This window comes from Typopeltis vanoorti, chromosome 5 (assembly GCF_054136105.1).
Source record: "Typopeltis vanoorti isolate ZY-2024b chromosome 5, IOZ_Tvanoo_1.0, whole genome shotgun sequence".
Lineage (NCBI taxonomy): Eukaryota > Metazoa > Arthropoda > Arachnida > Uropygi > Thelyphonidae > Typopeltis > Typopeltis vanoorti.
Genome location: NC_143553.1, coordinates 123,278,467 through 123,292,500, shown reverse-complemented (window position 1 = coordinate 123,292,500; position 14,034 = coordinate 123,278,467). Strand labels below are relative to the sequence as shown.

General features: G+C 37.6%; 1 protein-coding gene across 2 annotated transcripts in view; it reads left to right on the top strand.

Moving 5' to 3' along the window:
* Window positions 1–14,034, top strand: part of LOC150106776 (Kv channel-interacting protein 4-like) — a 258,123-nt gene that overhangs the window by 210,311 nt on the left and 33,778 nt on the right. For both annotated transcript variants that reach the window (XM_090392695.1, XM_090392696.1), the window contains exon 2: window positions 3,171–3,295. In XM_090392695.1, the coding sequence (XP_090248821.1) occupies window positions 3,171–3,295 (125 nt within the window). The remainder of the gene's footprint in view (window positions 1–3,170; window positions 3,296–14,034) is intronic.

Genomic DNA, 14,034 nt, shown 5'->3' with positions numbered 1-14,034 from the left:
TAGAGACGCGTGAAATAAACGAGCGCGAGTGGAACAGAGCGTGAGATAAATAAAGAAGAGAAAATATATAGGAGGTAAAGAGTGGGGACAGAAACTTGGAAGTGAAAGGAAGCAAGGGGATAAACTACAGAAGTAGAAGTAAATAAAAGGTTCTTAAGGGCAGGAGTTAAGTGGATAATTTTTATAAGTGAGCAAGGACTAAACGAATTTTCTAGTTAGCTGAAAGTGAAATCAGCAGTAACAATAGAAGGGAAATCAATGCTACAATTGGATATAATAAAAAGCCTTGTTACCACTCATAAACTAATTAAAACACCTCACAGTGTTTTAATTAGTTTATGAGTGGTAACAAGGATAGTTGAAGTACCCTGTAATTGATGTCTAGAATTCTGAAGTGCGATTGATAGTGCTTTAAGTATAACTGTGGATAAGTCTTGTAGATGTGTTTTTTTTTAAGTAAGATAAATAAGTTCCAAAAGTTTGCTCACAACATAATTGATGTACTAGGAACTATTTCCGGTAAGGTCTATCATAGTGTATTATTTCATTGCTTGAAGAATTGTGTATTAATTACGCTATGCTTAACCTAACTTTAACTGTGGAAACTCTTCGTGATTGAGAGTTGGAGATAAGAATTGTTTGAAAAATATTTTTCAGCTATTAGTGCCTGTGATACTTTGAACTTATAGCATGACTGAGAAATGTGTGAAAACTGATTAGATTAGATGTTCTATTATATTTATTTAAGTGTAGAAACTTTGTAATCCAGAAGCTGAGAAAGTACATGTGAAGACTTGGAAGATTGTGCTAATGTGATTAACTTGACTTTATGTTTGACTTGTTACTACTATTAAGAATTAGAAGTAAAATTTATGTATGTGTTATATGACCTATATTAAATGCTTTTAATATAGGTCATATTTTAATAAATTTTAATAAATTTAATATTTACTTCTACTTCTGTAGTTTATCCCCTTGCTTCCTTTCACTTCCAAGTTTCTGTCCCCACTCTTTACCTCCTATATATTTTCTCTTCTTTATTTAGCCCACGCTCTGTTCCACTCGCGCTCGTTTATTTCATGCGTCTCTATGACAACTGTTAGATATTTAAATGTTAGATTAACATTTAAATATATTAAATTTAAATGTTAATCTAACTATTGTATTTGCCTGAATTTCTTTTTTACTGCACCGTTCACAAAAATTCGAATCTAGCGGGAATCCCAGAAAGAAAATAAATACTTCGGCCTGAATGAATGAAAAGACTGCTAACTAACTTTGAATTGATCCTACTATTTCATATAGACTTATCTAAGGATAGAGTGGCGCAGTATAATAGAAATTTCTCTACCCTTGGATTAGTGATCAATTTACAATTAGTTGTGTTTTATTTTATGAAAGTGACTTGTAACAAGATGGCGGATTCGAACACTATATTCGGCATGAAACTCTTTGAGTTTCTTATTCGGTTTTAAAACAATGTGGGATTTAATATCCCCTTAATTTAAATACTGTTTTACATCGCCGAAATGAAGCCTATTGGCTCTTGATTTAAAATCATTTATGGGTGCACCTTTTTTGACAACTCGTAGCAGAGTATATAGGTTATTTTCGCTATACCCTTAGTATTATACTTTGATCTCACTGATGAGATCTTAATAAAGATCGAAACCGGTCTGGGTAGTGACCTCCCACCATAATGTATAATATTATACATCTCCTAGGAGATGGGTTTTATGTTATGGAAAATACTAAGAATAGCGATCAGAACTTTACCACCTTTGCAACGAGTTGCCCTAGTTTCTACTACGTACTTGAACTACGTGCTTTAGCTTACGCTAGTAGCAGCCGATACGTTTATAGTTACTATATGCGGCATGAAACTCTTTGAGTTTCTTATTTGATTTTAAAACAATGTGGGATTTAATATCTCCTTAATTTAAATAATGAAAATGTTTATTGATGTTTGTCATGTTAAATATGTGTTATAAATGTAAATATTTTAAAATTATTTCTTAATTTTCTTTTCATCTCCTTTCAGAACCCTAATAATGAATATACAAGAACGCATCTTTGTTGTAACATCATGTTTATTACCTAATTATGATACAAAAACAAATAGATTTATAAATCATAAGTCAAATCTTTATTGAGAACTTTCAACATGTACCCCTGCATCCCTACAAATTTCAAATCTATCCTTAGCATTGCGAAACACATTTTGAAGCATATCAGCAGTTATGCTCGGTACTGCCAATTGAATGCGTTCTTTAAGTTCAGCGAAACTATTGATCTTTTGGTGATAAACCTTTGCTCTTATGAAACCCCATACAAAGAAATCCAGGGATGTCAAATCTGGATAACGTGGAGGTCGAGGTCCTAGACGTCCAATCCACCGATTCGGAAAGCATATTCAAGGACAATTAGTGCATAATGGTTTGGTGCTCCATCATGTTGAAACAAAACATTATCAAGAATGCCATCATCAAGAAGCTGTGGTTCGAGAAACTGCTGAAGCATTTCAAGGTAGACGGTACCTGTTACAAATGCTTCCCGAAAGAAGAATGGACCATACATTTTTGAATTAGTCATTCCGAGCCACGCGTTAACTTTTGGAGAGTCAGCCACAAATTCTGCACACTTTGCTGCTCGATTTGGATAAAATCCTCTTCATTTAGGACACGCAGTACTTAAATGTGATAAGCCTTTTTCATCAGTGTCGAACGCAAGATTCGTGCTGTCTTTGAGCGTCCTTTTGGTCGGGTAGGGATCCAGTTCTTTTAAATTTGTTCACAATCGCTTTGTCTGTAGGACCGGTTCTATGAAATTTCCTCGTCAATCTTTCTCTGATTTCATTACATCGCACACCCTTGATACGGGATGTTACAACAAGGATGCGTTCTTGTGTATTCATTATTAGGGTTCTGAAAAGAGATGAAATTAAAATGATGAAATAATTTTACATTTATAACATATATCAAACATGATAAACATCAATAAACATGAGTTTTTAAAAATTTCGTCCCATTTACTGAAATAGATAGCTAATTCTGGCACACCCTGTAATATCATATATATATATATTAGTAAATTTCTTATTTTATTTTTAATATATTCCATTTACTAAGTACATTTTCATCATTATATACGTAAACTCCGATTTTTTGCAGATAGCGAATATGATGAATTGGATGGTCAGCAGACGAGGTTCAAGCCTGAAGCCATCGACACCTTGTGCCAGCTTACGAAATTTAATCGGAGGGAGTTGCAGCTTATGTACCGTGGCTTCAAACAGGTGAATCTATTGGGAATTTTCCCTTTTTTGTTCTCATTAATTATTGAATTACCGACGAAAGAGGCTAAGGCAATCTATTAATGGTGTATTTCTATTTTAAGGAAGAACAAAATCGAGTTTTGCGAAGAAAAAAAAAATTCTATCACCGCCTGAGACCTGTTAACTCAGCTTGAATTGAAAAGACCTATAGGTATTTGCAACATTGGGTCATATGCCATTCTTTTGCCTGCAGTCGCCATCGCCTTTTATGTGATTAAAATGTTTTTGTAGCTGCTCCTGTAAATCAGGATGTCGTACACCTAAAACAGTTTTGATCTCGGTTATAAATATCGACCAGAAAAGTTCGCATTTTTTCTTCGAAGTGATAAGAGCAAAGGTGGGAATTGCAAATGAAGATGATTACCGGAAAATATTCTTCACACACAAGCAAAACCTCCTGGTGGGTAACTTAACTATCACTTTAGTAAAGATTAAAATTACGGCAGGGAGATCATTTACATAAATGCATATTAAATATCCACGCCAATCGTTTTACATCAACAATGTTACGCAGAATAGCTGTAGCTTGCTATCTTGAAAAGGGCCGATTAATTTATGAACCAGGTTCAGCTGCCGCCTCTGAACTGTGCTCGTTAAGGACAGAGGTAAAAAAAAAAAATTAAAAAATATAAAAAAAAAAAGTAAGGTCAGGAAATATCAAAGTTTTCATCATATTCACCTGTTCTTCATATTTTCCATTTAAATCAATTATTAACGTTCTGAAGTCTGTATTTTGTCCATATATATTCCCGCCCAAATGTCAAATATGACATTTTATAAGGATTCAATACTTTTATCCTCGTCAACTGATTTATTTATTTTTTACCAATTCGGAGATCCAGGGATAATTTACATAACTTCGTATGAAATATCCTCACTCATCGTTTTACTCAACAGTGATATACAGAATAGCCGAAACTGGCTACTTCGAAAAGAACCGGTTAATCAATGACTTAACAGACACAAAATGAATTTTGTACTAAAATATAGAGCCTAACTGGCTTCCATTTCGCTGGATCCGTCTAGCCGAATAAAAGAAACACAAAAGTTTCTTTTATTCGGCTAGTTCCGAAACTGCCTTTACGAGAATATAACCCTCAGCATAGGAGTTGCCTTCGTTTGCACCACTTAAAAGACATGGACTCGGTCCAGGAGCCAATTAGTCTTAGGTTTCACCAGCTTGACATTTATCGTGACTAATACAATATATGAAAGTGTTGTCTAGAGTCCTGTAGCAGGGAGATTACTGGATCACTTGAAACAAAAGTTATTTGGGTTAAACGTGTGTATCACCGATATTCTTGAGATTTTCAGTGAAACGTTGTTGTTAAGATTAGGATAGTTGATTAGAATTTCACAGGCTTCTATTTAAATTTATGTTCACATCGAGTTTTGATATGATGTAAGAAACAGATGCCTTTCCAATTCATCCGGGGTTTTTCCCCCTTCATATCATATAACACAAGGAAATTCGTAACGACGAGGAATATCCCATAAAGTGTGTACCTGTAGGACAGTTTGTGCCTTATTGTACACTAAAATGAACGTTGAGAACACCAAAAATCCCGCTGATGGTATTTATGAAACCATCATTTCTTCAAACAAACGAATAAATATTGTATGAGTCTTGTGGATATCATTTTGCCAGCGTCAAAATTCCGTTGCTTTATAAAGCTGTTTATAGTGTCCTAATAAGATGAGACTAGAAACAAATATGTGGGCACTCTGACACAAGGATTAAAAAAATCTATTAATGTAATAATTCTCAGAACAAATTACACTAATAAAATTAATATGAAGTTATATGGAAAATCGGCCCAGCAAATAGACTCTTTACTGAACACAGTTCGTGTTTTCAGTCAGGATATCAAAATGGAATTTGGTTTAGATAAATGTGCAATGTTATCTATTAAACGAGGAAAATTAATGACACTAACAATTTTAATTTTGATCAAGAGAAATATATAAAAGCAATTTCAGCTGAAGAACACTATAAATACCTAATAATATTAGAAGCCAGTGATATTCTCCACTCGAAAGTTAAACAACAGGCAGCATCAGAATACATCAAAAGAGTTGGAAATATCCTGAAAACAAAACTAAATTGATTAAACACAATTAAAGCAATGAATTCTTGGGCTATCCCAGTGATCCGATACACAGCTGGCATAATAAATTGGACAAAAGAATATCTGGATAAAGTAGACCGCAAAACTAGAAAACTAATGACTATGCATCATGCATTACATCCACGAAGTGATGTTGACCGGTTGTACCTGCCGAGGAGAATAGGTGGACGGGGTCTGCTGCAAGTGAGAAAGACTGTAGAAGAAGAAGAAGAAATTGGTTTAAGAAATTACATTGACAACAGTTCTGAGCCAATGCTTCAAGCAATTACACAAGAGGGCCATCTAAAAGCAACAGGAAACAAATCCGATTACAAAAAGGAACAACAAAATATCCGACGATATGTGCGCTGGAAAAATAAACCCCTGTATGGCCAATTTCTTCGAGATACTGAGGATAAAATTGACGTGAACAAGACATGGCAATGGCTTCAACACTGATACATTAAAAAAGAAACTGAAGGATTTATTCTAGCAGCTCAAGAACAAGCATTACAAACTAATGCAATCAAAGCAAAAATTTTCAACATCAATCATAAGAGCAAATGCAGATAATGCGATCAGAAAGATGAGACTATAGAACATCTAATCAGTGCCTGCAGCAAAATAGCTCAAACTGACTATAAATACCGCCATGATCAAGTGGCCAAAATAGTTCATTGGCATGTATGCAAAAAATATGGCTTTCCTACTTCTGATAACTGGTGGCAGCATAAAATAGAGACTGTAATGGAAAACGAAACAGCAAACATTCTCTGGGACTTTAAAATACAAACTGATCGGCATTTGGAACACACTAGACCTGACATCACAATTATCGAACATCGACAAGTTTAGATTATCGATATTGCAGTACCCAGTGATAACAACATCAACAAAAAAGAACTGAAAAAAATTACTAAATATCGAGATCTGGCAATCGAAGTTGGCTGAGTGTGGTTTAAACACACCAAAGTCATTCCAATAGTTATCGATGCACTTGATGCAACTTCAAAGAAGCTGTCCAACTATTTACAGCAATTAAAAATCAATGAAGTGACCCCATATGACCTACAAAAAACAGCATTACTTGGAACAGTCCATATTTTACGACGCTACCTAACGGACTATTCTTAGATTCTTGGGTAGAATCTGAATTGTTCTGAATCACCAGTCAAATTGTTGTTTAAATATCTTATTTTGACTGTTTATCGATTATGTGAATAAAATAATAATAATAATAATAATAATAATATAGTTCGTGAAGAAGAAGAAAGACTATCTTTATTTAGAATCGACAAATAATACTCAATACGAGTATTATTGTCGTATTGAGAACGCCGATATTTTGTTGAGAATAATACGTAAGATACCTAGCGATATATGACAAATATGTTGTATTCGAGATCACTACAACTAGAGATCCTCTCCTATTTCTTCAAAGAAACTGACTTAATGAAATCGAACCATCACTTCACTGTTATTTTGTCACCGACTCCTTTTTGTCACATGACAAACTGTAAGCGTCCTAAAAAAAAATAAATAAATAAAAATAATAATCTGCATCGGCTGTAAGATTGTCTATGCTTTAAGCTCTCATACACCCAAGTTTTTTGAAAAGTTTTACTGCGTCACAGCCTCGGCGGAGATGGGTTGTGATTGTATGCAGGAAATTTATAATTATAAATATTAAAAAAAATGGAATTAAATGTCATTTGTTAATTTAAATAAAATACAAATTCAACATTAATCTGTTTTATTTGCTTTGCACACCATAAGTTATTTTATATATAATTGGGCCATTATAAATTAATCACAATTAGTTATTTATTAGAAGTGATTCATAGTCCTTTTCAGGACTTCCAGGGTAACAAATGGCAATGCTGTAGCCAATGAAGTTTTAGCTGAGGCTCGGCTATTGCCGTTACCCAGCCATGACTAGAGCTTTTAGCTCAATAACATCTCATCCACACAGATTTTCATCATTCAGATGACGGGATAAAGAGTCAAGGACTCAGTCCATCGCCCAGTTCTTTTAAGAACTGGTTATTTATTAGGTTGGAAAGAGTCAGGTCCTTGGAGGGTAATGGATGGCAATGCTGCAGCCAATGAAGTTCTAACTGAGGCTCGGCTATTGCTGTTACCCTCCCGCCATGATCAGAGCTTTAATTTAATAGCTCAATAACACCTTATCCCTACGCTGTCCTCTACAGATAACGGGGAAGATGAAAAGCATTCTTGCTTCGCCCCTTTAAGCCAGTCCTTATAAGGATAAGGAAGTTATTTATTAGGCAGTTTGCGCCAGTATGGCGTCTCGCGTGTTAGTGTTTCGTGTTGTGTATTTTTGATGGTGAATTGTATGATATACAGTATATAGAGGTAAGCGTTCTTCATTTTCTGAAATTTCATATGCTATTGATTTGTACTTTTAACTAATCGCTCGATATTGCTGGCAATCCTTTCCACCTGCAATATCCTCTACAAAATTTCTGCTGGCAGGTCTCAAGACCTGCGGGATTTCTAATTGCGATCATAAGCAATTTTCCAATCACTACCTACTAGATATAACAACAAATAAAGCAGACATGGATAATATTACTGATCTGCCAGAGCATCTAAACAAAGAACAAGCATTAAAATTATTAAAATAACTGCTTAAAAAATTTGATACTGAATGGCCAGGTTTCCTAAACCTGTACACACAACCGGAAGAATCCGATGATATGGACGGCGAAGTGGAAGAGATCAATGACACATCCATCTCCCTGCCCGAGAGCCCCAGTCAGACGGTCTTCACAGGAGAACAGACGGGCAAGAGACGGCGAATCGAGGAAGATCATGTGGAAAACGAAACTACCTCACAAACAGTCCCGGAAAAAAGGGAAAAGGTCCCTCCGGTAATTCTCCGTGAAAAGGAAAAATGGACCACAGTTGCAAGAAACCTAAGAGAACATCAAATTGGATACTCCTGGGGCAAAAACACCGACGAAGGTGTAAAAATTCAACCAACAATAGTGACAGACTACAGAGGAATAACAAAAATGATGGATAACAACAAACTACAGCACCACACCTTCGCACTAAGCAGCGAAAGAAATCTAAAGGTTGTACTGCGAGGTGTCACAGAAGGCATTACCTCCGAGGAGTTCGCGGCTGACCTTACCCAGCAGGGCCTATCACCTATCAAAGTCAGCCGGATGTACAGATCCGATAAACAACCAATGCCATTAGTATTGGTTGAGATACAGAACACTCAAAGACAAATTTATGACATAACTGCAGTCTGTGGACTTAAAATATCAACAGAGCCACTCAGGAAAAGGGCATCAGCAGGGCAATGCCATCGTTGCCAAAAGTTTGGCCATGCCCAAAGATTCTGTAAAGCCGAGTTCAGATGCCTGAAGTGTGGCGAGAAGCATCAAACCATTACATGCACAAAAGCAAGAACCACACCAGCCAAATGTGCCAACTGTGGAAGTCCCTACCCAGCAAACTATAAAGGATGCAGCCACCATCCCAGAAATCACGGAACTACAAGACCCGTCCAACCTCCCCCTATCTGGACCACCAATCAAAGCATCTCTGCTGCACAGTCATCAAACCATCAAAACCCAAGCCATAAAAGTCAGGAAAGGGCTCAACCTTCCACCAAGACCTATTCTGAAGCAGCCCGCCCAAAGGACACAATACAAAGCAATCAAATAGGCTCCAACATCACAGCAATACTGACTGCTTCGCTAGCCACTATGCTCCAGGAATTCAGCAGAACAAACCCAACTCCATCCTCCACAAAGAGATTCCTGCAAGGAACCCATTCCATACTCACAGCACTCAACTATGAATAAAACAAAAGTAAAACCTAACTCGCTTCTAATTGCAGCCTGGAATGCCAATGGCCTCACCAACAAAACATTAGAACTACAGGAATTCGCACAAAGACACAATCCGGACATAATGCTGATCAACGAGACCCACCTAAGACCTGCCAACAACCCAAAAGTGAGAGGATACACAATATACCGAACGGATAGACTCAGCTCCAGAGGGGGAGGCACTGCCATCTACATCAAACCATACCTCCACCACAATGCCATATCCAATCCACAGACTACAAACCTGGAAACCACAGGAATACAAGTCCACACAAACAATGCTGGAAGCCTCAAGATATTTGCTGCCTACAACTCACCAAGCAATCCTCTACTGACAACAGACCTGGATGCAGTCCTCGGCACCACAGACCCCACCATCATAGTAGGTGACTTGAACGCCAAACACACAGCATGGTTCAGCACCACCAACAACAGAAGTGGTCGCATACTACACAACTATTCAACACTTAACTCAGTTGTGATAGCAGGACCCACTGAGCACACTCATTACAACCCTCATGGCAGAGCAGATGTACTTGACATAGCTATCCTTAGAAACATCAGTTATCAATACAAACTAGAGACGCTCAATGAACTATCATCCGACCACAACCCAATACTGATCAAACTTGGCACGCAAGATCAACTAGCCCACCAGCACACCTTCATATCGTGGGATAGGCTAGCTAAAATCCTACCAGAATACATTGATCCTGTACCAATCATCCACAAAAAAGAAGACATAGATGAAGCAATAAGCAATTTAACAAGCCAAATTAAAAAAGCACTACAAACAGTCACCAAAACCGCAACCAACCACCCATCCGGTCGGCTCCCAGAAAACATAATGGACCTCATCAGAACAAAAAACAAAGCCAGGAAAAGATACCACAACACAAGAGCCCCACAGGACAAGAAAACTCTGAACAAGTTGAACAACCAAGTCAGAAAAGCACTTCAAATCCACAGAACCAGGATTGGGACAATAAACTATCATCACTCAACCCAGAAGATCACACCATATGGAAATATCTAAAGATTCTGCGCACTAAACACAATCCCCTACCGCCCATGCAAACTGCTCAAGGAACGGCGCACACGGATAAAGAAAAGCAGAAGCAATAGCACAAAATCTAGAAAAACAATGCAGCCCGTCATATGATAATATAAACATCACCCACATATATAAAGTCCACCAGCAGGTCAAGCGTACCTTAAATCAGTCCGAAGACAAACCAGCCAGCATCACCCCCACTACTCCAGTTGAAATAACCAACATCATAAAACATCTAAACAACAAAAAAGCTCCAGGGCCAGATGGAATTACTAACAGAATCATCAAATTACTTCCTAGAAAGGCTATTATGCACCTGGTTAACATAACCAATGCAATATTGAGGATACAACACTTCCCCTCTGCGTGGAAAACAGCAGACATCATACCAATAAAAAAAGCCAGGAAACAATCCGCAACTCCCGCAAAGCTACCGTCCAATAAGCCTACTCTCCAACCTGGGAAAGATTGCTGAAAAAATTATCCTTTCAAGACTACAAGAAAAATCAGACCAATTAGGAATAATCCCAAACGAACAATTGGGCTTCCGCCGTATGCACAGCACAGTGCAACAAATACACAGACTAGTGGAGCATATCACTCAAGGATACAACTGGAACCTTCACACAGCTGCAGTTTTTCTGGATATTGCCAAGACCTTTGATAAGGTATGGCATCAAGGATTACTCTATAAACTCATTCAGGCCAACATACCAACAAACCTTACCAGTCTAATAAAATCATACCTCACTGGCAGATCCATGCAGATAAAAATAAATGGCACCATCTCAACTAGGCGCAAAATCCTGGCAGGAGTACCGCAGGGATCTCTTTTGGCTCCTTTACTTTTCACAATCTACGTGGCTGACATTCCACAGAACCTGAGGACTACCATCACAGCCCTATATGCAGACGACACAGCCATAATGACAAGATCTCTCCGCCTACACCTGGCCATCAGTCGTCTCCAGGATACTATCACAAAGCTAGAGAAATGGTTCTCCGACTGGAGGATACAAGTAAACCCCGTCAAAAGCTCAGCTATACTCTTCACCAGACGCAAAGCCTTCATCCAAGATGATATTGAACTTCTCGGAAAAAAGATACCATGGCAGACAGAAGCCAAATAACTTGGAGTACAGCTAGACAAAAAGCTAAATTTCAACAGCCATATCAAGCTCATAGGCACAAAGACATCCAGAACCATAGCCCAACTCTATCCCCTGATCAATTGCAACAGCAAATTGGATAAACGCAACAAGCTGTTATTATATAAGATGGTAATTCGATCTGTAATCACATATGCATCCCCGGCATGGAGTCACACATCCAAATCTAACATCCAGATACTACAGAGGATACAAAACGAATGCCTGCGGATGATCTTAGACGCCCCATGGTTCGTCAGAAACACGCAGATCCACAGAGAAACCGGAACCCCTGACATCCGTTCTCTCCTTCATGACCATGCCGAAAAGTTCTTCAGCAAGGCACATTCTCATCCTAATCCACTAATCAGACAAGCTTCCAGTTATAGTGAACATGACTATCAAAAACACAAAAGACCCAAGGCAATCCTGCTTTCAGCAGAACAGAGCTAACTCCATATTCACAAAGTGCGAGCATAAGTCTCACAACCTCCGCCATCAAGCTTCTCCACACAGATAAAGGGGAAAATAAAAAGCATTTTATGCTTCACCCAGCAAGCCAGTAACGTTGTTGTTGTTGTAGTTATTTATTATGAGACCATTGGATCAATCGACCGTGAGATGCGGTGATTGATTCATTCAATCCAATACCCTTTGAGGGTAATAATGGATGGCAATGCTGTAGCCAATGAAGTTCTAACTGAGGCTCGGCTATTGCTGTTACCCTCCTGCCATGATCAGAGCTTTAATAATAGCTCAGTAACCTTATCCCTACACTGTCCGCTACAGATAACGGGGAATATGAAAAGCATTCTTGCTTCGCCCCTTTAAGCCAGTCTTTATAAGGATATAAGGACTAGTTATTTACATCATTTAGAATAGCGTGTCATAACATTTTCATCGTTAGGATAGCGTGTCATGATTTTTACTTGACCGTTTTAATTTAATTGCTGTCTAAAGCGTTATCTAACACTACTTATTTTTACTTGCGAGAAGTTTTAATAGATGTGGGGAAAAGGATGATAAAGCCATCCATTCAAAGTCGATGGCTGTAAGATGTAGTCTCACGGGATGCCAGAAAGATCTCAGGTAGTAAATCTTCACTCAACGTCACTCCACCCACCGCTACCATAACTTCTACTTTATTTACTGGTAGCCATGGAGTGACATGCAAGAAAATAAACAACATTTAGGATTATTTAGCCTCGATTCGCGTATAATACACCTAGTTCCATAAGTTGATCAAAAATCCTTTAATTACGAGTTAAAGATGGTTGAAATAATGTTCATTTTGAATTAATATCCAAAATTAGACGTACATGCCTATTTTTGGATTAAAAAAAAATAGAGTTCCCTGGAAGAAAAATTAAAAACACTAAAGATGTCTCACCACAGAATAACGAGTCTTATTCGTGTTATAGGCAGAGTAAGGAACAACTCACTTGTCCAAGATATCCTTCATAGAATCACTTGTTGAGCAATGAACGTCATGAGTTTGTTAAGGGAAGATCAGTTATGACAAACCTGCTTTACTTTTTATGAGGAAATCGAAAGGGAAGCAATAGACTAACGTTCATAATATGATTTACTTGGATTTCAGCCAAGCATTTGATACTTCCACATAAGAACCCACTGATTGAAATGCACAAAATATGAGCTCTTGTTTTTAACAGTCACTTTGAGAGATGAGTAAGCAACTGGCTTCCAAATAACAAAAAGTACTTTAGAGGAAAGTCTTCAACCAACTAGGTGATTAAGAGCAGTGTGCCTTAGAGATCATGTTCTTTAATATATTCGTAAATGATTTAATTTTAAATATTATTTCAATGAGAGAAATTTCTCTCATTGAAAACGGGTATTCCCTACCATCGGCAGCTAGACAGTATATTATAATGATAATCTCACTTTTGATAGGTTGCATATCTATAGTGCATTAGTCCAATAAGTGGCCTAAGGATTATATAATCTGGACACGCTATTCTATATACTAAATATGGATCGTCTTCAAGCCTCTAATTAACAGGCTGATAGTCTCACACTAAGCGATAAAAATTATCTGTTACCTAAAGGCATTCGCAATTACAAGAAGGGAATTCGAAACCACAGTCCGTTGATTGTAGATTAGAGATGCCATCCACTTGACGAACTAGGCGAGCCATATCGCACCTAATGGAAATGATTCATGAAACTTTCAGGTCAGCTAGCAATGTCACTATTCTGGCTGGCTCTGTCTGGATGGAGTCCAATTAAGTGGTATGTTGGAGAAGAGAACTACTCGAGGTGTATAACAGCTGGACGTCTGGCTTAGCAAAGAATTTTTTACTATATATCCATGTAACTTTCCGATTTCAACAATACTGATACAACCATGAAGACTTAAGTAATGAGAAATAGAAAGATTATATATCGAAAAGCAATCCAAATCACTTGACCTTCCAGAAATATGTGGTCTCATTTGCGACTTCGATGATGGTACATTTTTATGACTAGTCCGCAAAATTGCACTTGTTTTTATGTTTGT